Here is a 24,346-nt window from a genome sequence, read left to right on the forward strand (position 1 = left end):
TAATGTCGCCTTGGATTTTTTTAGAGCTCCCTTTGACAGCATAATGATATACGCAAACAAAAAATAAATAAATATTTCATTCCCACTTCGACGATGCATGTTTCTTGCGGAGGCGTGTTTCATTTCGAATAATATCGACGCCTGATCACGCACCGTGTTCGCTTATTCGAATGTCGCTTTGGTTGTTTCGACAGCTCGCTTGGCCAGCAACATACTATACAGGGGCGTAGCCAAGCGGGAGGGGGGGGGGTGGTTCAAACCCTCCCCGAAAATTTTCAATTTTGCTTGCGTATATGTACACGCACACATACAAACGCACGCACAAACATACATAAAGTATGGTTAACCCCCCCCCCCCCCCCCCCGAAAAAATTTCTGGCTACGCCCCTGATACTATACAATACCCACTGGGATCGCGCATGTTTATGATTATGCCGAGATTTGTGCCCAATAATAAGCGCATCTGAATTCGCGAAGCCATCGAAAATTTAATTGCCACCTTGGTTCTTTTTCAGCTCGTTTCCAAAGCGGCATGCAAGGCTTTTTATTACGTGCCGAACGCATGACATTAATACGAGGCACGCCGTGGTGGATTAATTCGGATTAATTTCGACCACCTGGGTTTCTTTAACGTGTACGTAAATCTAAGTACGCCGGTGTTAGTGCATTTCGCTCCCATCGAAATGCAGCTGCTGTATGCGTGAATCGAACCCATGACCACGATTTTAGCAGCGCAACACTTCAGCCTTCTAAGCAATCACGGCGTGTCGCATGCAAGGCCAATATAAACGCTCAGTGCAAACATACAGCTTAATTCTGTTTACAGGGAGCCGCGACGGGAAATGTACCGCAATCAGCTGAATTAAACACTTAGTACTCACGGTACGTTATTTAAACTGTGGTGTAATAAGCCCAAATGCTCCGCTGCTGTAACATTACAAATGGTTGACTCGGAAAGCCAGCGCGCAATCTCGAAACGTACAGCGGCTGTCTATTTGTTGTAGCTTCGGTTCACAAACGCACTTCCCTTTCAAATGAGCACGATCATCGCGTTTCTCCCCGTTAATAGTTCGTAATACTGTGTACGACAAAAACTGCTTCAAGGTGACAAGACCGCGAAAGCATCGCGGCGAACTGCCATAATCCACTCTTGACGCCTCTGCTCCTCGGACTGCTTGCATTGGAAACGGTAGAACATGACAGGAAGTTTTCGGCTCTTCGACATTTTTAAACTTTTGTGACAGTTCACAGTGCAGCAGGACTGCGTGCCTGCTTTCGAGTACGACGAAGGAACGGCACCCATAGCGTGAAAACCGCGAGATAAAAGCCCCGGGGAGCACGTTCTCCGCGCGCGCGATGGGAAAACCAAGCAAGAGCGACCCGTCCCACTGCCCGTCCCAGCTACCGGAGTTTTCCCCTCTCTCCGCTGGGGCGGCGGACGGCGCTGCGCAAACTTGAGCTCTTGAGCGTTGGAGGCCTATCGCTCTATGTACTACATGCTACATGTACGCAGTCGGTGGGCGCGTGCGCCAATTTTATCATTGGCAGCTGTTGTGACCTGAGAGAAAAGTAAACGCGGCGCAGATCATGTTTGCGACATACCTTTCTTCTCGTGCCTTTTCTTCGTCTTCCATCGCGCGGACAGCAATTAAGCATGTTGTTGTCGTCGGAGGCGGGTCCATGGGAGCCGGGATCGCGCAGGTAGTACATATATATTCGTTATTTGTTCTTACATTGACCACAGGAAGGTCATCGCACCGTATTCGCCATGGCAGCTGTGCGGCTCGTCACCGGTCGCAAGTTTACAACTTGTGCGCTTTGCGAAGAGTAGTCTCCAACGATTTGCGTTTTGTGTTGCCTTAGGTTGCCTCCCAAACGGGCCACCAAGTTGTCCTTGTTGATGTCTCGAAGGAAGTCCTCGACAAGTCCAAGGCACGCATCGAGGAAAGTCTGAAACGGGTTGCGAAGAAAAAATTCGTAGAAGACAAGAAGGTGTGTTTGTTTACTAGAAGTGTGCAGTTTTGTTGTGGTTCTTGCCTCTTCGGCAGTGCGATTCATGAAAGCTTGGCTTTCTCAAGAGCTATTTGGTGTAAATGTCTGCGACTTCTGGCTTCCACTTCATAAAATGAGGCAAGTAGGATACATGAGCGCGCATAAGCTACATAAAATAATGCAATATAAATAAAAGTACACAAAAGGTAACACTTCTTGCATATGCGACCACAATAAGGTGATCTGTAAACTAACAGTCTCTTGTTCCTGTTTGTGCATCTGTGAAAAGGACCTCAGTGATCACTGCTGGGGTAAAACCTCTGTCCACATTGTAATCCCTTACTCTATGATTCATCGTTTTGAGCAATGTTCCCTGTTTAAAGGGGCCCTGCAGCACTTTTCTGAGTTATAATGGAATAGTCTCACTATTAGCACGTGACACTTCACGAATCGCATGCTGCAAAAATTTTTAGAATCCGTCAAGTATGAGCGGAGTTACAGGGATTTGTCGCACACTACAAGCGCTTTCTCTCTCCTCTCGTACCATTAAGCATGCTGAAAGCTACGCAGGAAGGGGGAAGACAGGGGGGCAAGAAGATGCGGCCCTTCATCAGCGTGCTTGCTTGCTTGTTCCTTGCATTTGGCTCACACCCACTACAGGGGATTGGCCAAGAAGCCAGCAGTTTTTAATGTAAATTTGAACATTAAGTAAAAGTCAGGGAAGGGGAAAAGTGGCTTTTTCAAATAGAATAAGGTGATTGTCGTGATACAAAAAAAAAAAGGAAATAAGAATTTTTTTTTTATGGAATGAGAAACAATGCACTAGCAAGGTAATCTCTGTGTCACCCAGGAATTCGCAGAGGGCCCCGCAGACATTCCTGAGCCTTGAGCGCTTTCTTTTTTTCTAAGAACGCGCAGCTTTTTCATTGTGATTGCAAGCGCATGTGAGGGTACGTGGCGGCCAGGGTAACTATGCAGCTCACAGTGCTCAAATCAGCAAACGGCAGTGACTTTGGGTATCTGGCACAGTAATTTGGGTATATGGCATCATTTGTAGAGAGAAGGAGCGATAATTGGCTGACTTTGAGAATTAATTGTAAATTCCAGGCCGCATGCTGCGCTATAATGTTTGGCTTGCGTGTTCCCGTGAGACTCAACTACTTACTGACAACGTTTTCTGACTATGCTCAAAAGGTGTTGCAGGGCCCCTTTAAGGTAGGTCACCACCTTCGAGAAAAAATTTTACAGTTGCAGTCCAAAAGTTATAATTATGGTTTTGGCTTGTAGGGCTTAGGTAAATTGAAACTTTAGAATGATGAAACTGCTAAAAATGTAAAACACAAATTTATAAAAGTCAAAATCTGCAAAATATGCATGTTGCGCCAACAGTCATAACTACGAAATGGTTGGTGCGATTGAAACGAGACTTGGCAGCTACGTAGTGAGGACACTATCCTGTGCATCTAACCTCCACAATCACCCCATCTCTAATCTAAGGCGCGTTATCGTAAAAAAAATGAAAAAGTTTATATTTGACAGGTTTGTTTTGCACACAATTGGCCATAGTACAAAAAGTTACAGCTCATTTTCAATAATTCTGCTTGAATGCACAACTCAAGCTATAAAGAAATAGTATGCGAAATTGTATGTAAAAATGTTTACCAGAAGGAAAGTTATCACTGTTCGCGTAAGTGTAGGATGCATAAAATCATGTTTTGAGAAAAATGGCTTAGAAGATTTCAGTAGAATGTACATATAATAAAGAGACATTCAATATGTCGGAAATTCTCCAGGATCATAGCTTGGGACCTCCTCTGAAGCGGCGCATTCTCCTTTTTAGCGAGCTGAAGCACATATATTTTTTCTAGCTCATTTCGCGTGTCCAGCTGACTCTCATTGATGTGCGCCACAGGGGGTCCACGCTTGGTATATTGATTCCATAACTTGCGTTGATGCTTCTTTTCTGTCCTATACTTTGCCATATTTCATGGAGTACGATAATTTTCTCCTTGAAAGACCACAACTAAGTGGCTCGACGAAATTTCCACAAACTCGTTATGTAAAGTCTCTGGCCCCCTCAGGGGACAATGTACTTCGATTTAACCGATTAGGAACTACGCAGGCCCAAGCAGGCACCGTCAAAAATATGTGACGTCACGGAAATGGTGCGGAAATTCCAAGGTGGTGTCGCCACCTGTATTTTCTTTTTGCGCGTTTTCTCGCTTATTAAGCGTCTTCTCGCCGCAAGCGTGGTGTTTTTGGTATCGTGGAAGACTACTTTACTGATGCGAGAAAAGTCGTTTTGCTCTTTAGTGTCCCTTTAAACAACAGAATGCCGCAGCCGTGTAATGGAAATTTTCAAACAAATCGAAAACATCATTCCCCACAAGCTTTGGAATGTACTTAGACACTTAGCATTATGTAACATGTATAAGGAAAAACATTTGTGACGACATGGCAGGTGTTGCGGAATCAGAAACCTTCAGTTTCGGTTTCGAATGCGTCTTAGAGGTGTTGGAAGAATGGTCATAACTTTCGAACGGCTCAAGATAACTACATAATTCTTTTAGGGGCGAAGCTCCTAAAGCTGTGGGTCTGTACATGCTTGTCTTTCGTGGTACGTGACCGCCTAGTTCTATGAAGTGCACTTGCGAGGAACCCACTACGCTATAAATCATCATAATTCTAAGTGCGCTTGCGAGGAACCCACTACGCTATACTTCCTAAAGCCGTGGGTCTGTACATGCATGTCTTTCGTGGTAAGTGACTGCCTAGTTCTATGAAGTGCACTTGCGAGTCTTATGAGTTGCGAGTTCTTTGAAGTGCACTTTTGAGAGTCTTACGTCTTTCTTAATGATGTAATGGGCGAACTTTCACAGGAGAGTTACGGTTTTACCGATGATCTCCCCTGTCGAGCTTCGCCCCACTCATCATCATTCATTCCGTGAATATGGCGTGATTTTTTTGCTAAATATTCTTGAATAGACAAGGTGCTTGAAAATGTCAAATTCAAAAAAATTTGTTTTTGAAAGTGGTGACCTACCTTAATAGTAGTAACACCTATTTACTTAGTGTCTATTTTCTTTTCTGGTATTCAGTCATAATGACTCCAACTTTGGGGAAAGTTTGTTTGACTTATAATTTTTGTTGTATGTATGCCAACAGCTTGTTGCATATTTCACATAAATTTCATAAGTTAACGAGTCATTTTCATAAATATTACACCTGGTATCAGCACAGAAAAATGAAATCATGTTCATTTGCCAAGCTAAAGACAAAAGCAGCGAATAAGAACTTTCCAAGAGAAATAGGCCTTTTTGCTTGCATCAGACTCCTGAAACACATAAAGCTGAAATTCACACACACACAAAAAAAGCACACTGGGCTGTCGAGCTTAAAGGGATCCTGAGCCACTTTTCCAAGTAATCGTCAATGAACCTCAGTATCGGAGTTTATATGCTCACGAATTGATTGCCGCAAAAATTTTTCGAATCCATCAAGAACGAGTGGAGTTTCTGTGATTTGTCACGTGCTTTAAGCGCCCTCTTTCTGTCTTTTTTCGTTCCATTGGGGGCGCTGGAAGGTGCACAGGGGTTATGACAAAGGGGCAAGAAGCTACGCCACATGCGCATCATGAAACACAATAGCTCTCTCCCAATGTGGTTCCAGTGCACGCTAATGTTGCTGTTTAATTTTAGAGCGTGACGTCTGGCACATGGTGGCACCCTGTGGAAAGAAGCACATCTGATCCAAATGCCACTCTTGGTTTATGCCTCCTATAGGCCAATAGCAGCAATCGACTGTATGACGGCCCTCCGAGGAGAGTATACAGGCTTCTGTATGAAAAGAGGGCACCTGAGAAAGTGGCAACATCGCGCTCTGCTTGTGAACACATGGCTTCAAGATTTCGCTGAGCTGTTCACAGCAGTGTCTTTCCTCAGTATGTGTTTTTTCGCCAAGCATGAGAGGTGGTTCAAGACCCCTTTAAATCATGAAGTTATAATTTTAATGAGTAAATTAATGTATAAGAAGGTTGTACATCTACTCCATTTATTACAGCAATGTTTGCAACTATATCAATGGTTGCAATATATTTTTTTTGTAAGTTTTCTATTTTATGTGAAGATTCCACATTGAAAAAGGAGGGACAAAAGTGTACCTTCTTCATACCTAAAGTAAACAGAAAAAAAAGTTGCCATTGTTGCTTGTCGAAAGTAATGTATAGCTCAAAATGCGCTGCTTTGTGGCACAATCTCCAAGATCAGTCACTGTAGTGGCTGCGCTCCATGCGCCATAAGATCTGAGATGAAACATTATGACTGACATATCTTCTAACCACAAGTAGTTTGCTTAGGTGCTATTTAAAGGGCCCATAAACCACCCAGAGGTTGAAATTTAGAAGTGGTGATGCGGTTGTGCACGAGTCTACAATGAGCATGTAGCCGTAAGAATTTTCCAAAATGGCGCTGTAATAATAGAGTTAGCGTTTGATGATCGAAATGTGGCCCTCACTCATTTCGCTCTTTTCTTCTCTTCGCTCGTTTCTTTGGCTGGTATCGTGCACGAAGCACTTGTGGCAAAAAGACGCATGCTACTCAAACAGCTCCTGAAGATCGTGCATAAAATGCCAAGTGCATGCTGTAAGCCAGACGACAAAGGTTATGGCTAAAAGACGCATGCTGCTCAAATGGAAAACCTTAAGGGAGCATATGCTAAATTCAAAAGGTGCTTTCCGCACAGACCTTTCGGATTTTGTTGCACAGTGTGTGATCGGCTAAGGTTTGTAATTCTGTGTTACCTCTGCATCATGTGCTAAACAGCTTCACTGGTCATCCGCCTTCACGGAGTATAACGACTCCTTTTTTTTTTTGCGTACCCACAGTGCTTCGTGCTGCCGCATTTGGCATTGTTGATAGTGACGGGATTCTGAACTTCATACCTGTGTTTACTTGAAATGTTAAAAATGTCATAGGTGGTTTAGGGGCTCTTTAAAGACTGTAAAGTAGGATTAGACCTATCAACCCCTGCAGCTTTAATAAGATCACTTCAGTAGTGTATATCACTCGTTTGTTGCTTTTTTTTTTTTGCTAGTTAGTCCAATAAATTGTATTAGAGTTAGCCTTTAAGTTACAGCGAGGTTCATCATTATCAGTAGTTGTATGACACCACTATTATTGTACACAAACCTGGCTGAGGTGTTACTCAGAGCACATAGTTGCATTTGTTGTAATGAATAATCTGAAGAACATCGAAAGATTGTCTTCAGCCACACCTTCAATAGTGAGCTGATTCCGTTTTATTCCTGTCAACTTCATTTCATCACTCCACCTAACTCTCCGCTGCCCTCGACTGCACTTCCCATGCCTTGGTATCCATTCCATTGTTCTCACTGACCATCAGTTATCTGCTCTATGCATTACATGACCTACCCATGGCCACTTTTTTTCTCTTATTGTCAACTAAGGTATCAGCTACTTCTGTTTGTGCAACCTTAGTATATTTGCTAGTTACGAATGGTCTGTGTGTATGCCTCGTCCTATTTCATAGGCTGCTGGAGTTCTTTTTTTTTTTTTTCTTAATGTCTGTTAAGTCACCACGATATGAGCTTTTTACTTTTCCAGTCATGCAGTTCGTTCAGCTAATAACTCATTGGCTGCTAATGGCTAACACTGGTCATAAACACCTTGTACTCTGCATCATTTCTAATACCAACCAAGGCACGTGCACTGTCGGACAGAGTAGGTACCTTGTTTTCATTAAAAAAATAAGAATGGGAGCTCATCTATTGCTATACCCAGTATATTGAAAATTAAGCAAAGCATATTGAATGGGGCACATTGTTATGCTTCATGCACAGAGTTATCCATATTTAGAGGAAATGCTGCAATAGTATTCTAGCTAGTATATTTTCACCATTTCTTTTATTTCAGAGCAAAAATATGACCTACCGTAAATTCCCGAATAAGACCCCCCCCATGGGTGAAAGACAACCGGACAAAATTTGGTGGGGGGGGGGGGGGCCTTGCTTGGTCGCAGACCAAAATTCAAGATGGCTATAAAAAAGCCCCTAAGAAGAATGCACACCTGTGCTTCTAATGAAATGCTTTATTGAATGGGCATGCATTTACTGTTTTTACTGTACCGGACCGGAATCTTCGTGTGAAATTTCATGTGTTATGACAAGGGGGAAAAACGCTCTTCAAGTGTTCCAACAATCTGTAAAAACTCAGAATGCAACCCCAAGGTACCAAACTGTAAAAGTACTAAGAAATCGTGCACATATCTAAAGACTCTCAGAACTTGGGTTCATAGGAGCCGCTGCTTCAGGATTCTGTAGCGGAGAACAGGTCGGAAAAAAAAATGGTGGGGGAGGGGGGGCTTGCTCAGTCATTGGCGCATATTTCAAATCTCCCGAAAAGGTGAAGGGGGCGCTTGCTCATGATTTTACGGTATATATGATACCTAATGATGATATCGTTAAATTAAAGGAGTGTTTGCTGGATTTTATGTGTAGCATCAGCTCTGTGAACTCTTGAATACTATGCATTGTTTCCCGAAAAGTGGTCAAGTCTGTGCATGCACATAGATGACTTCATTTGTGTATGTATTGAACTCTCGTGATGAAGAGAGTACTGCTTAATTGTAGTGTATTTCGTTTTGCATCATGTTCTGTAATTTCAGGCAAGAGAAGAGTTCGTGCAGAAGACATTATCTAGTATAGCATTGAGCACCTCTGCAGATGAGGCTGTCAAGAACACTGACCTGGTTGTGGAGGCTATAGTTGAGAACATTGATGTCAAAAAGAAGCTTTTTGCAGCACTCGACAAGGCAGCTGGCCCGTAAGTGGTACTTTGACAAAATATCTTCAGCATCAGCCTTACCAAGGATAAAGGCCCCTCCTAACCATCTCCAATCACTCATGCTTTGTGCGAGTTAATTTTATCGGAAGCCAGCAAACTTCCTAATTTCATCATACCATCACTTCCTGCACAGTCCTTAACTTCTTTTCAAGTTTCTTTGTTAACCTCCAAGTTTAAGTTTCTACACCATATATTTGAACTGGTAGGATGTAGTGATTGTACGATATTCTTTCCAAGACTAGCAGTGAACCACTGGTCATAATTTGGGAGTGCCTGCCATGTGTGTGCTAGTCCGTTTTATGTCATATTTACCTCTTATGATTAGGAGGGCAATATGGATAAGCAGTGTAAGAAAGCCATGTAAGAAGGAAAGCCATGTAAGAAGTTGTACTCCACGGAATTATCAGCTATGGGATTGATTGCATATGGGTGTAATAATCATATACAGTCGAACCCACATATATCGAACTCGCAAAAAAAAACGAATTACCTCAATATATCAAATAATTTAGAATAACTGCCAGTTGGGCGTGTTGGTATAGATTCATGATGGTGAAGCGCTAAAAGAAACGGGGACTTACGAAGAACACAGGACGCAGCGTCCTGTGTTCTTCGTAAGTCCCCGTTTCTTTTAGCGCTTCACCATCAAGGATATCAAATAATTTGGTATGCAACTTGTAATAGAAATTATTGTATTTTCAGTGCAAATTTTGGTGCACAAGTTGGCTGTGTGGCACTGCTTGCAATAATGTAAGAAAGACACCTTCACGGCAATACGCGTATATGTTTTTAAATTCCGTATTTTTTCACGGTTTGTAGTTGTGGATGCAGGGTTATTATGCAAGGGTTGGTTATATGCAAGACAATACGGTATCAATGTAAATAGTGCCTCAATCTTCATGCTCAGCTCTGCGTACTCATTGAGCGCTGGAAGTGTCATGTCTGCCTTGGCCCAAATGTCGGACTTGTTCTTCTGTATCATACTCCGTGTGCTTCTTGGGGTGCTGTACAAAGTGGCAACATAAGGCTTCGTTTCCCCACATTTGACTGTATTCATTATCGCCAACTTTGTGGAGAACAGCAGGTCCTTCTGTTTTACGACATCCATAACGTGAACAAAATGAGCGGAGAAGTAAACGGTGACTTCACAAGACGGGCTGGCGGCATAACAAGCAATCGTGAGAAAGGACATGATGGCAAGCGGTAGTTTCTACTCACTCTGCGGGCCTCCACTCCTTCCTAATCACAGTTGCATGTGTGAAAGTCCCCTTTCTTGAAGAAAAGCCAAATTTTGTGAGGGAAAGCCAACTTGGGGCGTTTCGCACTGCTTGATGTTTGATCTATCAAGTGTTCTGGTTATTTTTGTTCAATGTAACCGTAGATTTTCCTATGCATTGACGTTAAATCATTGCCGTGTTCGCAAATAGTTTGATATAAAGGACAATTCAATATACCTGAGCTCGATATAGTCGGGTTCGACTGTGCTGAAATACTGTTCATTAAATGCCACTCATCATGAAATAAACCGTGTAGTACTTGTATCAATGTTTGCTTAATAAGCGGGGGTGAGACAGCTGCGCATATTGTGCATTTTTGATATGATTCCATTTTCCTGTGCCAAGCTGCTCCAAAAGCATACAAAATGCAAATGTTGCGTCGAACTGCTTCAAAACAGTCCCAAAAGCAAGAATTTTGATGCCCACAACTGCTTCAGCAGGGGCAATAGGCACAGTGCTGAGTTGACAACATGATTTTCCAAGCAGTGCCAGAAATTCCGAGACAATGAGTCATTTGCAGACCACATAGACATGCCCAAGCGCGTTTCTTCTATTCACTTTTCAAATGAAGATTCCCACGGTGCTGCTGTAATTTCCTCTGGGCTGTTGTAAAACTTAATGTGCGTGATCATCGAAAAATGTGCTGCCGTGCCTGGACCGTGCTGCTTCTACTCGCAAGGGTGTGTGTTCTGGCGCTACTGTTGCTTAGCAAAAACTACCAAGTGGCATGTGTAGTGGAGTTGACCAATGGTTGACTCCCAGATTTTTTGTTGTACGTAGCATGTACCTCTAGTAGCTGGGGTTTTTGTGTCAACGCTGCTGCGTGATCGTACCTTGTTCGTACTACGTGTTCGTACCATTGCACTTCATACCGTGCACGGGTGAGGCGAGTACCTTGTTGGGTGAGGCGAGTACCTTGTTGCGTCAACGCGGTGACAACTAGCTCCCTGCATGCGATGCGTATCCACGATGCTTTCACGGTTATGAACGAGAAGGCGGCAGTGTATTGATGCTAAGCACATTTGTGTAGTGTCCTAATAAAAGCATGCAGTATGCTTACAATGGCGCTACGCTTGCAGCACCATACGCGCGTGTATGACAAGATAGAGCGACGAGGTTTATCGGCGCCCGCGCCGCACTTTTGAAGGCGGTCCTGCACAAGGTGGCAGCAAATGGCGGTGCAGCATTTGTTGTCGCCTGTTAAAAGCGTGCAGTACATTTGACTCCACGCCACCCGTGCGGCCGAGGAGATAGCTGAAGGCGCTGATAACTGATCTTAAGCAAAGGCCAACTGTTATGTAACTAGAGTTCTTGTACAATCATTTTTTGTTATACTAGAGAGGTGTCCTTCTTTTTTGCAAATGTTTATGAAGCGAACCTAGTTTGCAGAACCTTTTTCAATTACTTCATATGTTGTTACTCGGGCTAGATAGGTCGCGTGGTTTGTAAAAAGGTAGTGTAGTTCATACCTGGCGATAATCTGTTAAAAAATTTTCTCGAAAGGCTGTTTCAATGTTATGTGTTGTATTCTAAGCCGATTAAAATATGTACTTGTCCCCCTAAGTTGCGGCAAGTTTATGTTTTTTCAAGCTTCTATAATGACATATTAAATGACACTAACTGCTCCAAATCAAGGTTCTCCTGCTCCAAAATTGAAATTTTGCTGCTCCAAAAACTGCTCCCAATTCAATTTCAGCTGTCTCACCCCTGAATAAGGTCAGATAATTTGAGCAGAATGTGCTAGTCTTCCAGTGCATTTGTCTAGCAAGACTGAAAAACATATTCTGTAAAGTGGAATCTAAATGTTTGTTAGTTCAGTAGTCATTTTTTCTGAGAATATTATATGGTTATCATGCTGTAATCTACCTAGGACATTATGAAACTATTACTCATGTTATTGTAGAGTTGGCATACTGATGAGAAATGTGGCAAACCACTTTTGTTTCTACTTTCTCTTTCCCTTAAGGTCTACCATATTTGCAAGCAACACCTCATCACTTCCCATCTCAGAAATTGCTAGCAGCACATCAAGAAAAGATCGTTTTGGTGGCCTTCATTTCTTCAATCCTGTGCCAGTGATGAAACTTCTAGAGGTTGGTTGCATGATTCAGCATATCATATGCTGTTACCCTTTCCGACATTATTTAACAGCAGTTATTGCATTTATCAGCAGCATAAAACAAACATTATGTTACAGGAAAGCCCTTTGTTACTTTTTACTGGTCATGAAACTTCAAGACTAGTTTGAAAGAGGCAGGAGGTGCTGCTAGGGGTACCATCGCAGAGAAAGCGATTTCAACTGTAACCGCTATCATTGGCTTGATTTGGCGGTTCCTGAGGTTTCCATGGCAAAGGCTTGCTCAGATGGCATCATGCTCACATTCAGCGGCATTTCACACTCTTATCTACGCCTCGCTTACGAGAAATATACCAGTATAAGAGCAAACCTCTTTCCTTGGTGGTATGCCCTTTCAGTTGCGATAGTTCTCCATTCCTCCCAATCGCACATAAAGTCTTGCGACAGTGAGATCGGTATGCTGTCCAGTGCTGCACACTGATCCACTCAGAGCTGCTTGGGCCATCCTTAATTTGGTGCGTTTCGTATGTTCGAGGCTACTGCCACTTTGCATGAACGAGCTGTCTGACCTACGAGTATGTGGCCAGTACCATTTCAGGCTGACTTCACGCATTTTCTCAATTAAATTGCGAAGTGCTCAAATAATGAGAAAATGCTCTTTTGGGGTGATTAATGTATTCACAACAAATACGTGCCTTAAAGGATACTGACACGAAAATTTTCAGTCATCATTTTCTTGCGTCAATTGAAAGGCCAAGCCCTCAAGAGCCTAGAAAATGTGCTGCTAGGCATGAGTGTACCTTGAAAAAGTGATTTCAATATGTTTTTAAAAGCTAGTTTCAGTTCCTACTATGCTCTGACGTCATAACACGGTATGAGCTTCTCATCACTTGCTCGCACAAAATATCCGCACCGTGGCACCACTGGCGACACACAAGCATCCATTTTGGAAGTTTTGGTACCTGACGACATCGCAACTAGCCTGACGTCAAGCTAGTGTCGATGTCGGTTGGTGCGCCATGGGAAATCTGACTTTAATATCAAAATAAAATATGAGTATTTGCTGAGCTTTACGCTTGCTCAGAGCCGTCTCTGTATACAGATTTGTAAGGCAGAGTAAACTCGCCTTCAAAAAGTGGTGTCAGTACCCCTCTAGGGCCAACTCCGACGATTTGTTGAGGTCAGTGGATTTCAATAAAATTTGCTGGGCATGTTCCTTTGCATGTTTCTATTATTTATGCTAAATTACAGGTTTGAGAAATATGCAAATTGTTTACAAATGAATTTTATTAATTGCCTCGATCCGCCCACCTGGCTTCCCACAATTATTGGCCACATTGTGTGTGTGATGTCATTTCTGGCAAAGCGACGGAAGTGAAGAAACCAAGGTGCCCCTACAGCGTCTGCTGTCCACAAGGCAACGATTGTGTGTGTTTGGCCGGCGCTTCGCTGGTTTGGCGTGCGAACTTCAGTTTTCTGTGGACGGGTGTGCGATGGGTAGCAAGTGCTGTTGCTTTGTGGCTGCACACGATTCCTTGAATAATTACCATAACACTCACTAAACACTCGCAGCTGACGCTTACCCTTCGTCTCGATATTAGAGTGTTTTAGCTAGCAGTGACTGCTTACCACACGGAAAGTATGGTAATACTGTACCAACTGAAGAGTGCGCATGTGCAAACTTTGCTGTATGGAAACTCCTCCTGTAACATATACTGGGTCAATCCGTACACAGTAAGCTGCACGTCATGCGAAAAAGGTGGCTTGTAATTCCATGGCTTGTACAAGATTTAATCAATTCTACCGACGTGGTGTTAAACGCCGCTATCCATAAACTTATGCATTCTTCCCATAACAGTATTAAAGGATTTTAGTTTGTCTGCAAACTTCTTAGCGTTAGCATTTTCCCAATCGTGGCAGCCGCAAGCTTGAGCGGCCTGTAGAGGTGGTGCCATCTGGCGGTGGAGCGTGCAGCCAGGCAAGCACATAATGTAAACAAGTGTGTTCTACTTCATCGATGAGGAATGTCGATTCTATTTGGCCTCGAAAGGCATCTTAATCGCAGCTGTCATTGTCTGACAGCTCCGAGGAGCTTGTGCACATGGCACGGTCAGTCGCATGATACGGCTGGTGCGGCGTGGCCACCTTTCCGCTGAGCATCTGCTCTTGATGGCTTTGATACTCCGCGCAGGAAGTGAGTATGTGTCCTGAAGTCAAAAGCAAGCTTGCTGCATGTTTGGAGAAGCTGACTTGCATAAAAAGAAATGTACTCTGACAAACACACCTGGCGCAGAAGTGCTTTCTAGTCATTACATTTAAAAGGGTCCTGCAACACTTTTACAAGTAATCGTCAAATGACTGCATTATTCAAGTCTATTGCCTCACGAATGGCTTGCCGCAAGAATTTTCCAAATCCGTCAAGTGCGAACGGAGTTACATGGATTTGCCACATGCTTTGAGCACTCTCTCCTCTTTTGTTCTGTTGAGCGCACTGGAAGCTACACAGGGGGTGATGAAAACAAGAAGCTTCATCTGCATGCATCATGTCCTTCAGCATTTTCTCTTCTTTTTTTCTTTGAGCTTGTTCGCACTTGAAACAGAATTGCGAATTCCCTGCTGTGTGTAGTGCTATATATGGCTCGCATGTTCACGGGAGCCTTGACTACTGATCGGCAGAGCTTTATGACTATGTTAAAAAAGTGTCGTAGGGTCCTTTTAAAGGGGCCCTGCAACACTTTGCCAAGTAGCCATGGAATGGCTTCATTAAAGGAGCTTATTTCCTCACAAATCGACCACTGCAAAAATTTTGAGAATCCGTCCAGTACGAGCAGAGTTACAAAGATTTGTCTCACGCTGTAATTGCTTTCTGTCTTCTCTCATCCTGACGAATGCGCTGGACGTTAAGCAGGGAGGGGTGGCACGGGATGAGAAGGTACATCACGCGCACCTCTTGACCTTGAGCACTTTTTCTTCTTTCTTTTTTTTTTCTTCGAATGCGTGGCGTACTTTCAGTGCGATCGTGCGCGTGGGCAAGTGACGGTCTCACGCGGCAGCCTCAGTAACTACCGAGCGCGCCATGTTCAAATCAGCCAATGGCGTGGCCAGTGGCAGTGAGACCGTGAGCATCATTTTTGTTGAGAGAAGAGGCACTTTTTAGCCGACTTTGGGAAGTTATTGTAAATCCCAGGCCGCGTGCTGCGCTATAATGTTTGGCTCGCGTGTTCTCAGGAGCCTCGACTACCGATCGGCTGCGTTTTCTGACCATGCTGAAAAAGTGTTGCAGGACCCCTTTAAGTTCTTTTGCTCATGTTACCAGTCAGTTTTTAAGCATACCTTGAAGAACGATCAATATGGTACAACAAGACTAAGATGTTTTCTTAGCTATTCCTATCATCTATGTTCTCGTTCCACACACATGAAAAAATATTTCATACTTGCTCCAGCATGGCCTGGATCAGTCGCATCACTGAAGTGTTCGTAAATTGATTAAAAGAACATAGCTATAGAACTAGCCTGATTGTACTGTGTCCTTCTACGCAGGCTTATAAAAGCATTTTTGACTGTGGGTTTTAACTATGCAGGTTGTACGCATCTCGGAGACAAGTGAAGATACGTTCCAAAAAATGCAAGCATGGGGCAAGGCACTCGGCAAGACTACTGTCGTGTGCAAGGTGAAAACGGGATTCGGTACCTAGATGAAGTGGAGTATATCTGTACCACATGCAGTAACAGCTAGGGGAACAAATATTTCCAGGCTGTGTTGTATCCAGGGGGAATAATAGCCCTTAGCAGACGTCCTTTTAGGCTTCTATAGCAGCATATGGTAATTGTGAGCAGCTCATTAGCTGTAACCCTTAGGTTTGACTGATTGTGGGCTGTAGTAAGCAATAATACGAAGCCTACTCTTGGGTTTATGCCGTTCATAGAGCACATAAGGGAAGCTTCTGATCAATTAAAGCAAGTGCACCAAGTGCGTATGCTTTGAGTTTATTTGTGCCATGAGCTAAATTATTTGTGTAGATTAATTATGCCAGCCTTTAATTTAGTTATGAAAACAATTGCTTTTGGCCTTCCTTAATAATGCAGAATCTAGCACTGTTGCAGCTTTTGCTAACTACCTGTACAAGATCTCCAGAATAATATAAAGCTATTTTCTTTCTTGCATACGGGTTATTCTACGCCAAACGTCCCAGCCATTTCAGCGGCCATCTCAAATGTATTAGAAAAAGATCGTGTTGGTTTCTTGCATTGAAAACAGTGGAATGCTAGAATATTTCGGAGATAAAAAATGTTTCGGTCACATGGAAGCCTTCCAAATTTCACAGAACGTCATCTGAGTGTTGTTTGTCTGAAAATTTATTCTGAAGAGAGCGTCTTTTCTCGTTTCAGTACAAAATTTGGTTCACATATTTAGCAAAGGTCTTTGTGTAAACTGTTCAAAGCTCAATAATATTACTGCAATTTTTCTGCCATATACGGTTCCAGAAATTTTGCCAAAATGTTCTGTTTGCATTTTTCCACCCGTAAAATTGCGCTATGCATGAATATCTGAGTAGTCAATACTTACTCTAAGGAAGTTATATCACGTTAAAAATATTTTCAGACCAGTGAAGTTCTTAAATTTTGCATGAAAAAATCTAGGATTTGAGAAAATAATCATTTTGGTCCATATTGAGACGTAACTTACACCACGTAGTGCTCCAAATAAAAATCAGCTTTGTACCTCAATCGAAAGCAAATATTTTTTCTTATAGGGCAAGTTTCAGCATTACATTTTTTGTTTTAAGGAAGAAAATCAATTTTGAAGTTCCCCATTGATGGCTATCTTCCCATTTAGTCATACGGCAGCTTCCTTGTTGAAGTTCCCCATTGCCCTCAATTTGGAACTTCAATAATTATTTTCTTCCTTAAAACCAAAAATGTAATGATGAAACTTGCCCTATGACAAAATATTTATTTGCTTTCGATTGAGGTATAAAGCTGATTTTTAATTGGAGCACCACGGGGTGAATTGCATCTCAATGTGGATCAAAATGATTATTTTCTCAAATTCGCAATTTTTTCATGCAAAATTCAAAACCTTCAGTGGTCTGAAAATATTTTTAATACAAAATATAACTTCCTTAGAGTAAGTATTGACTACTCAGATATTCATGCATAGCGCAATATTATTACAATGGAAACAATGCAAACACAGAACGTTTTAGTGAAATTTCTGGAACCTTATATGGCAGAAAAATTTCAGTAATATTATTGAGCTTCGAACAGTTTACACAAATGCCTTTGCTAAATATATGAACCAAATTTTGTATTGAAACGAGAAAAGATACTCTCAGAATAAATTTTCAGACAAACAACACTCAGAGGACACCCTGCAAAATTTGGAAGGCTCCCACGTGACCCAATAATGTTTTCTCTCCGACGTATTCTAGCAATTCACTGTTTTCAATGCAGGAAATCACGATTTTTCTTGAATACATTTGAGATGGTCGCCAAAATGGTTGGGACATTTGGCACGGAATGACCCATATGCAAATGAGAGCACTTTCTTCACAGTGCAGAAAAAAGAAGAAAATCAGCATGTGTAGGATCTACAGATGCTAAACTGCGGTTTTGAGTTCAGTTTTATAGAGTAGAAATTGTATAACAGCTGCAAATGTCTTCTTCATCCTTCTTGGCGGCTGCAAATGTTTCTCTTGTGGCGTTCAGGAACTTGGCCTTGGAAGTGCCAGCACAGTCATAACAACTGAGTGCGCATTGATTGTTTGTATGTATATAGATACTCCGTGTCTGTGTGAACTCATACTGGATGTCAGCATCAACTCAGAGAACAAGAATTAGTAGCTGTCTGCTGTCCCTTACATACAAGAATGCTGACATTGGAAAAGAATTTAGCAAGAACAGTGTTAATGTTGGCTATCTATGTTGTAAAATCGGTCAGGATACAGAAATATCACTGGCACCTTTTCAAAGTAGTGGTGCACAAATATCTGCATTATATTTCAGCGCATCTCTGTGCTGTGTGAATATCCAGGAATGTGTGAGATAGTCTGAGCATACGTATTAACTTGCACATGCCACATAGACTCATGTAAGGGCCGCACCTCCCACTTGGCAGCTCAAGATTGGGAAAAAAATGTCAACTAGCTTATTCTGAGTAACGGCGTATATTGCGGTCGGCAAATTCCAAGTAACTGTTAAATGTGCACTTGACCCTCTCTCTCTGTATTCAAGAGCTCACAAGTGTTGCAATGAATTGCCGCCAAATATACAATTGGGCAAGCTTTGAAGTAATGGATTTCTTTAATGCTGTGGGTGGCACAAAAGGTGATTTCATTAACAAATGTGATGATGAATAGTGTGCAGCATGGGAAAAACGAGGTCAGTTGTAAAGTGTGTGTGTGAATGAATGAATTAGTTCATTAATTCATCCATGCATTCATTCATTATGAAAAGGATAGCATTTGCTCGCGAAAGAATACAGCTTATTTACTATTCATAGACTGAAAAATTCTACCAACTTTCCTGATCCCGTGTAAGGGGCTGTAGCTCATCAAGATTGTGGAAAAAAAGTGCGGCCCTTATACATGTCTATACAGCATTCATCAGTAAAGCAGTATTTTATGTTGAAGTGGTGTAACAAAAATATGCCTACATAATTACAAAACACAATTTACCACTACAGATAGAAAAATATTTCTGTTCCAAATATTTGCTATAAAAAAAAAAGTCAGATTCCACTTCTACCACTGTTAAATCATTAATAGGTTAATCAGAAAATTTATTCATTTATGGTTGTGCAGATGCAATGTCACTCTAAGAACACAGCAGGTTTTACAGGAGGGTTTATGAATTAGATTTATGGAAGCTTGGCAAAATAAAATACACTATTTCTTTGTCCTTTCTTATGTATTAACCTTCGCAGGACACTCCGGGATTTATTGTTAATAGGCTACTGGTTCCAAGTCTTATGGAGGCAGTACGAATGCTGGAGCGAGGTATGCAAAGAAAGAGTAGCAAACATTCCATTGGTTCTTGTATGTTTTCCCAGTGCACTTGGGACAATTTATTTGCTGCGCTGAGTTCTTTGCAAAATGTGTGCACCTAACCAGCCCACTGACATTCTCGCCTTTTTCAGAGCAGCGGTCAATTCTAGGAGGCTTATTATATGTGGCAGGATTCTCATTTTAATTTAAAGTTTTTGCTGCATAGTATTGCACTTCACATGTTCAGAATGACAACTGTTTTCAATCCCTATGCTTTCTTTATGTACTTGAGTGCTAGTTATGCTCGTTTAAGGAAAATCACAGAATGTCCCAACAATCTTTTGTTCTCTAGCCAAATATTTTTTTATATCAGTTAGGTCACTCTATACATTGGAACTGAACCTTCATTCATACCCTAAATTGAGTGCTGTATGAGGTAGTTATTGATAAAGCTGCATATACATCAAAGAGACATGGCACAAATTCAAGGAAAAGCGTACAAATTTTTGTAAAGTTCTTTCTGTAGTGATTTTCTACAAGATCCAGTAGCACATAAGGGTGAAAAGTCACAGCTCCTCCAACATGCTGGGAATTATGGAAAAATAGCTAACAAGAATGAGCAATTGCAGTGAATCGAATTTTATTGCTTTAACCCTTTGTGGGTTTGCCTATATTTTTGACACAATGATATAAAAACTGGCTGTGGTATATTCATAGAAGCTACAAAGAAATAGTATAAAACAAATTTCATCCAAATCAAGCCAGTAGTTTACTGAAAAAAAGTGGGACATATGTGTCCCACTGACTCATGAGAGTGTTTTTAAAAAGTGGGAAAACACTGTCTCATGAAGGCACCATCTCACGATTGCATCAACGGGTATTTGGGATGAAACGGCCGAAGCAAATGGCACAGGGTACCGCTTCTCAAGGTGTGCTGAGGAAAGTTGTGGGGTTCTCAATCCAGCAGTAGAACACCAGCTGCACCTGCGCCTCTTGTGAGCCGTCATAGTGCTGTAGTCTGTTCCTGTAAAGCTTACTTCACTGCATGCACCAACCATTCTTTTGTCCATTTGCCTGTCCTTGCTTTGGCTGTCGAAATTGTAGAGTACAGCTGTTGTCCCTGAATATGCGCCTACTTTTCAAGAGGTATATGATATCAAGCAAAATATTTCCACGCACCGATATCGGCAATTACGCTGAGGCATGAGCATGGCAATATCGCAGGGGATTGTTTCGATGCATTTATAGGTCAAGTTATTCAGCAAATTTACAAAAACACGTGATGACTGGAAGCTAAAATCACCTCTCAGAAAAGCCCGAAAAAGAGGAAATTATGCGGTATTTTGATTGGTAGGTTCTTTCTATCTAAAGAAGAAGAAAATTCAGAAGCTATCATGAAAAAAATTGATCGAAATTCAACGTCACTGTAACACTACTTCCACCCTTTGAAAGTGTGGTAAAAGATTTTTCCTCGAGATTACGAAGACTTAGGTAAGATATGAGTGACTCATCGTTGTGCTAATTGCAACGGATGATGTGGGAGAAAATTTTTCTGCAGACGGAAAAGTGGGACGTATGTGTCCCGCTGTCGCACAAAGGGTTAACCACTAAAATTCAATTCGCCGCAAATGGTTGTTCTTGCCAATTTGTAGTCCTCCTGTCTTGCTTCATGATGAACTATTGAATACTATGGAAAACCAACTAGCCCATTCTGGTTCCCCTCAAAGGTTTTTTTTATAAATCTTTATACTAGTTACTTCGTCAAGCATTGTTGTTGGATGTGCTCCATGACAGAGTGCCATTTTGTACTTAAGGTATTTTGAGCTTTTTGAAAACATTTTGATGTGCTCCTTTTAAAGATGTGACTGCTTGTCAGAGTGCTCAGCATGTAGTATTTTTTTAATAGCAAGTATAGCAAGGATGCATTATGTTAATCATTTGTTCCTCCAACACCCTTACAGCAGTACAGGTTAAGCAAAATATCTTCTCTGTTACGAGAACACAGAAAATGTGGTTTTTTTCTTGATGTGAAGGACCAGGTAAAGTGCTCTTAATTATGGTAGAACAAAGTTATATTGAACCCAACAAACAAGCTACATGCATGGGTACATTTGTAGCTTGGCTAATGCTGTGACAGAACTCCCAGTGTTCCCTATGTTTGTGTGTGTGTACAACATGCGTATTTGTGCTCAGCAATTCACCATTTCGTAGGTGATGCCACTGCCCAGGATATAGACATTGCCATGAAGCTGGGTGCTGGTCACCCAATGGGTCCTTTTGAATTAACTGACTACGTTGGTCTTGATGTCACCAAGTTCATTATTGATGGTAAGAACTTGAATCAGAAACCACTGTTGATTTGTACATTTTTATGTGTTGCTGTTGAAAAATCCACCACTACCCCCCCCCCAAAAAAAATAAAAAGTAGTGACATTCGCTTAAGTTTTTCATTTTTACTTTTGTTAAAACCACAGGCCTTAGCTTGTATTTTGCATTACATAATAGTACTCATTAGTCACTTGCAAAGTGTCCAGAATAGCTCACCCCTAATAAATATGCAGATCTAAGAATTTTTCTAGCAGGCTGGTGATTTTTTTAGGTGTAATTCTATGGATATCTCTGCAGAAAAGTATGTCGAATGAATGGGCAGTTTCAAATAGAGAGGAGGGTGCTCATTTAGACACCGTGCTCATTGACTGGTTGATGTGTGAGCAAAAGGCAAGTCCCTGAACTGTAAAAATTTGTAGGGCAGCTAGTCTGTTTGGCGAGGTAGTGAAGGTACCAGTGTCTAAAGTAGGTTAACCCTTCCCTTACTGCCAGAAATGTACTAATTTTTCATGCATTTGTGTTTTAATGTTTCACATCAATACATATTAGTTGCCACATATACGGTGATATGCAGAATTGTAGCCTAATGATCAAGTTTTTTCAATGGAAGTAAAGCAGAAGTAATTGCTCAGACAGGTGACAAGTTCAAAGAAGTGTCTCGAAAATCATTAATAATTAACCATAGTATTTATTTAATGTACTGAGGTTAAACAATTATTTTGAAATAGTACTATACAGTAAAGCCTCATTAATTTGAATTTCATGGGACTAAAAAGAAATTCAAAATTAACTGAATTTAGAATTATTGAGTGTATCAATGAAAATCCTTACTACATTTAACGGCTTTTCTTTACTGAATCAATCCACAAATCCTCTCATTTTGGGCAAGATCAGTCGAAGCTGCAATTTTCATGATCCTTAGTGCTTGCAGCGGTGGGCGCCTTGTGATTTTTACTTCATAGTGTGGCTGTGGCGCAAGCCCATGCCTTCACTTAAGGCATACATTTTACTACTGCTCGCACATCACTGTTATTTTTTTGCCAGCAATCTGAGCAAAAGTGCTTCAACTGGGGCTAGCTGGTATGGCATACTGAAGGGTAAATGATGTGCTGCAAAGGTGGACACAGACAAAAAAAATCACAAATAACACATAACGGACATGCAGCACAAGGCCTGTGTCCGTTTTGTCTTATTTGCAATTATTTGTCTGTGTGCACCTCTCTAGTGCATCATTTACCCTTTAGCAGTCTGGCCAGCCAGACATCATTGGTCCATTACGATGTAGCTGGCGAGCTTGATCGAGCCAGCACGTGGGCTGCTGTGGAATCAATCACTCTCAACAGATTTCACCATATTTGTCACATTGTGAGGGTATTGTACCGAGTCAGATTAAACTATTGCTCACCACATTCACTGCAGACCATGGAAGCCATGGTTGCTGTTAACACACTCTTAGATTATGATTATTACGAAAACACAGTTCTGAAGGCACATGGCCAACATGCACAGAGTCTTAGAACGACAGAAAAGCTGAGCTAGTTGGTAAGGATTCATCATGAAAGAAGGTAAGGCGTGCAAACACAGACACAAGAGAACAGAGCAAGACAACACAAATGGCGTCGTTTGTGTTGTCTTGTTGTCTTCTCTTGTGTCTGTGTTTGCACGCCTTACTTTCTTTTATGATGCACTGTGTCAAGGATGCCGACCTTATCGCTTGTGAGAAGTGAAGCATGACCTAGATAGAACACATGGCTCTTCGTCATTACCTCTGCAGTTGCTCACGGCACAGGGAAAAATTTTGGAGGTGGCATGCTGGGACTTGTCATAATATTAGTCACCATTGGTACACATTGTCTGCTTTGGTGCTGTCTACAGCCTTATAGCGAGAAAACTATGCCATTACCAGCCCTGCAGCTTTGCTATGATTGCTTTAGTCATATATAGTACTCTCAACAAATTTAGTAAAGTTTATTTGCAGTTGGCTTTAACATCTCTTAAGTGATTTTTAAAGATTGTCTTGTTTTGCCCAGGTTGGCACAAACGATTTCCAGACAATCCTCTGTTCAAGCCATCACCATACTTGGACAAGTTGGTACAAGAAGGAAAGCTTGGAGTCAAAACTGGGGAGGGTTTTTACAAGCACGGCAAGAAGTAAAATGGAAAGGAAAGAGTACTTTTATTGCAAGAGAAATGGATCAAAGATAAATGAGTATATATTTTTATATAAAGGTTCTCTGTGGTTTAGGCTTATGAATGTACTTGCAGCATTTCATACTCTCTATGTGTGCTCATGAGCAATGCAATTATAATATTTCGAAATAAAGGTTGTCCCATATTGGCATCCCATGTTGGAAGTGATTTGCTGATAAGAATGACTACCTGATTTTGTATGAAACTCTTGAACAAGCAGCGGGCAAGCCGCACACAGCCTACATCGTGAATCCAGCCTCTGAGGGTGATTCAGGTTTTATAGATGGCCACACGAGATGGTTATAGTGGGGTGATTCCACGTAAGATCGAACAAACGATGGCTGGTCGACCTCTCAAATTTATTTCAAAATTTTATATATTATTGCCTGATGAGTGGAAAGAAGAGATCCGCAATTTGTTTTGCCGCCAAAAATTTTTTCGAACCACAGGAAATCAATAATGACGAAGAGGTGGAGTGGAGCGCTCATCCGCTCTGCTGTTTTGGCCAACTTTCGTTATGAATTGCACAAAATATATTAAAGTTAGGTAGCTGAAATTTATTTACCTAAATATATGCATGTTTTTGCTTCTGCTCAAGTATTTTTAGTTTTTATTTGTAGTGCAGATGTTTTTATA

The 24,346-nt window shown here is 41.6% G+C and overlaps 1 protein-coding gene across 1 annotated transcript; it reads left to right on the forward strand.

The window, feature by feature from the left end:
• Nucleotides 1-1,481: 1,481 nt before the first annotated feature.
• On the forward strand, nt 1,482-23,748 carry LOC119400118 (hydroxyacyl-coenzyme A dehydrogenase, mitochondrial). Its single transcript, XM_037667076.2, has 8 exons — nt 1,482-1,701; nt 1,864-1,992; nt 8,674-8,831; nt 12,096-12,222; nt 15,788-15,877; nt 19,132-19,204; nt 21,404-21,520; nt 23,551-23,748. Exons 1-8 carry the CDS (start codon nt 1,588-1,590, stop codon nt 23,673-23,675), a joined length of 933 nt encoding a protein of 310 aa, XP_037523004.1. The 5' UTR covers nt 1,482-1,587; the 3' UTR covers nt 23,676-23,748.
• The last annotated feature ends 598 nt before the right edge of the window (nt 23,749-24,346 follow it).

This window comes from Rhipicephalus sanguineus, chromosome 1 (genome assembly GCF_013339695.2).
Source record: "Rhipicephalus sanguineus isolate Rsan-2018 chromosome 1, BIME_Rsan_1.4, whole genome shotgun sequence".
Taxonomy (NCBI): domain Eukaryota; kingdom Metazoa; phylum Arthropoda; class Arachnida; order Ixodida; family Ixodidae; genus Rhipicephalus; species Rhipicephalus sanguineus.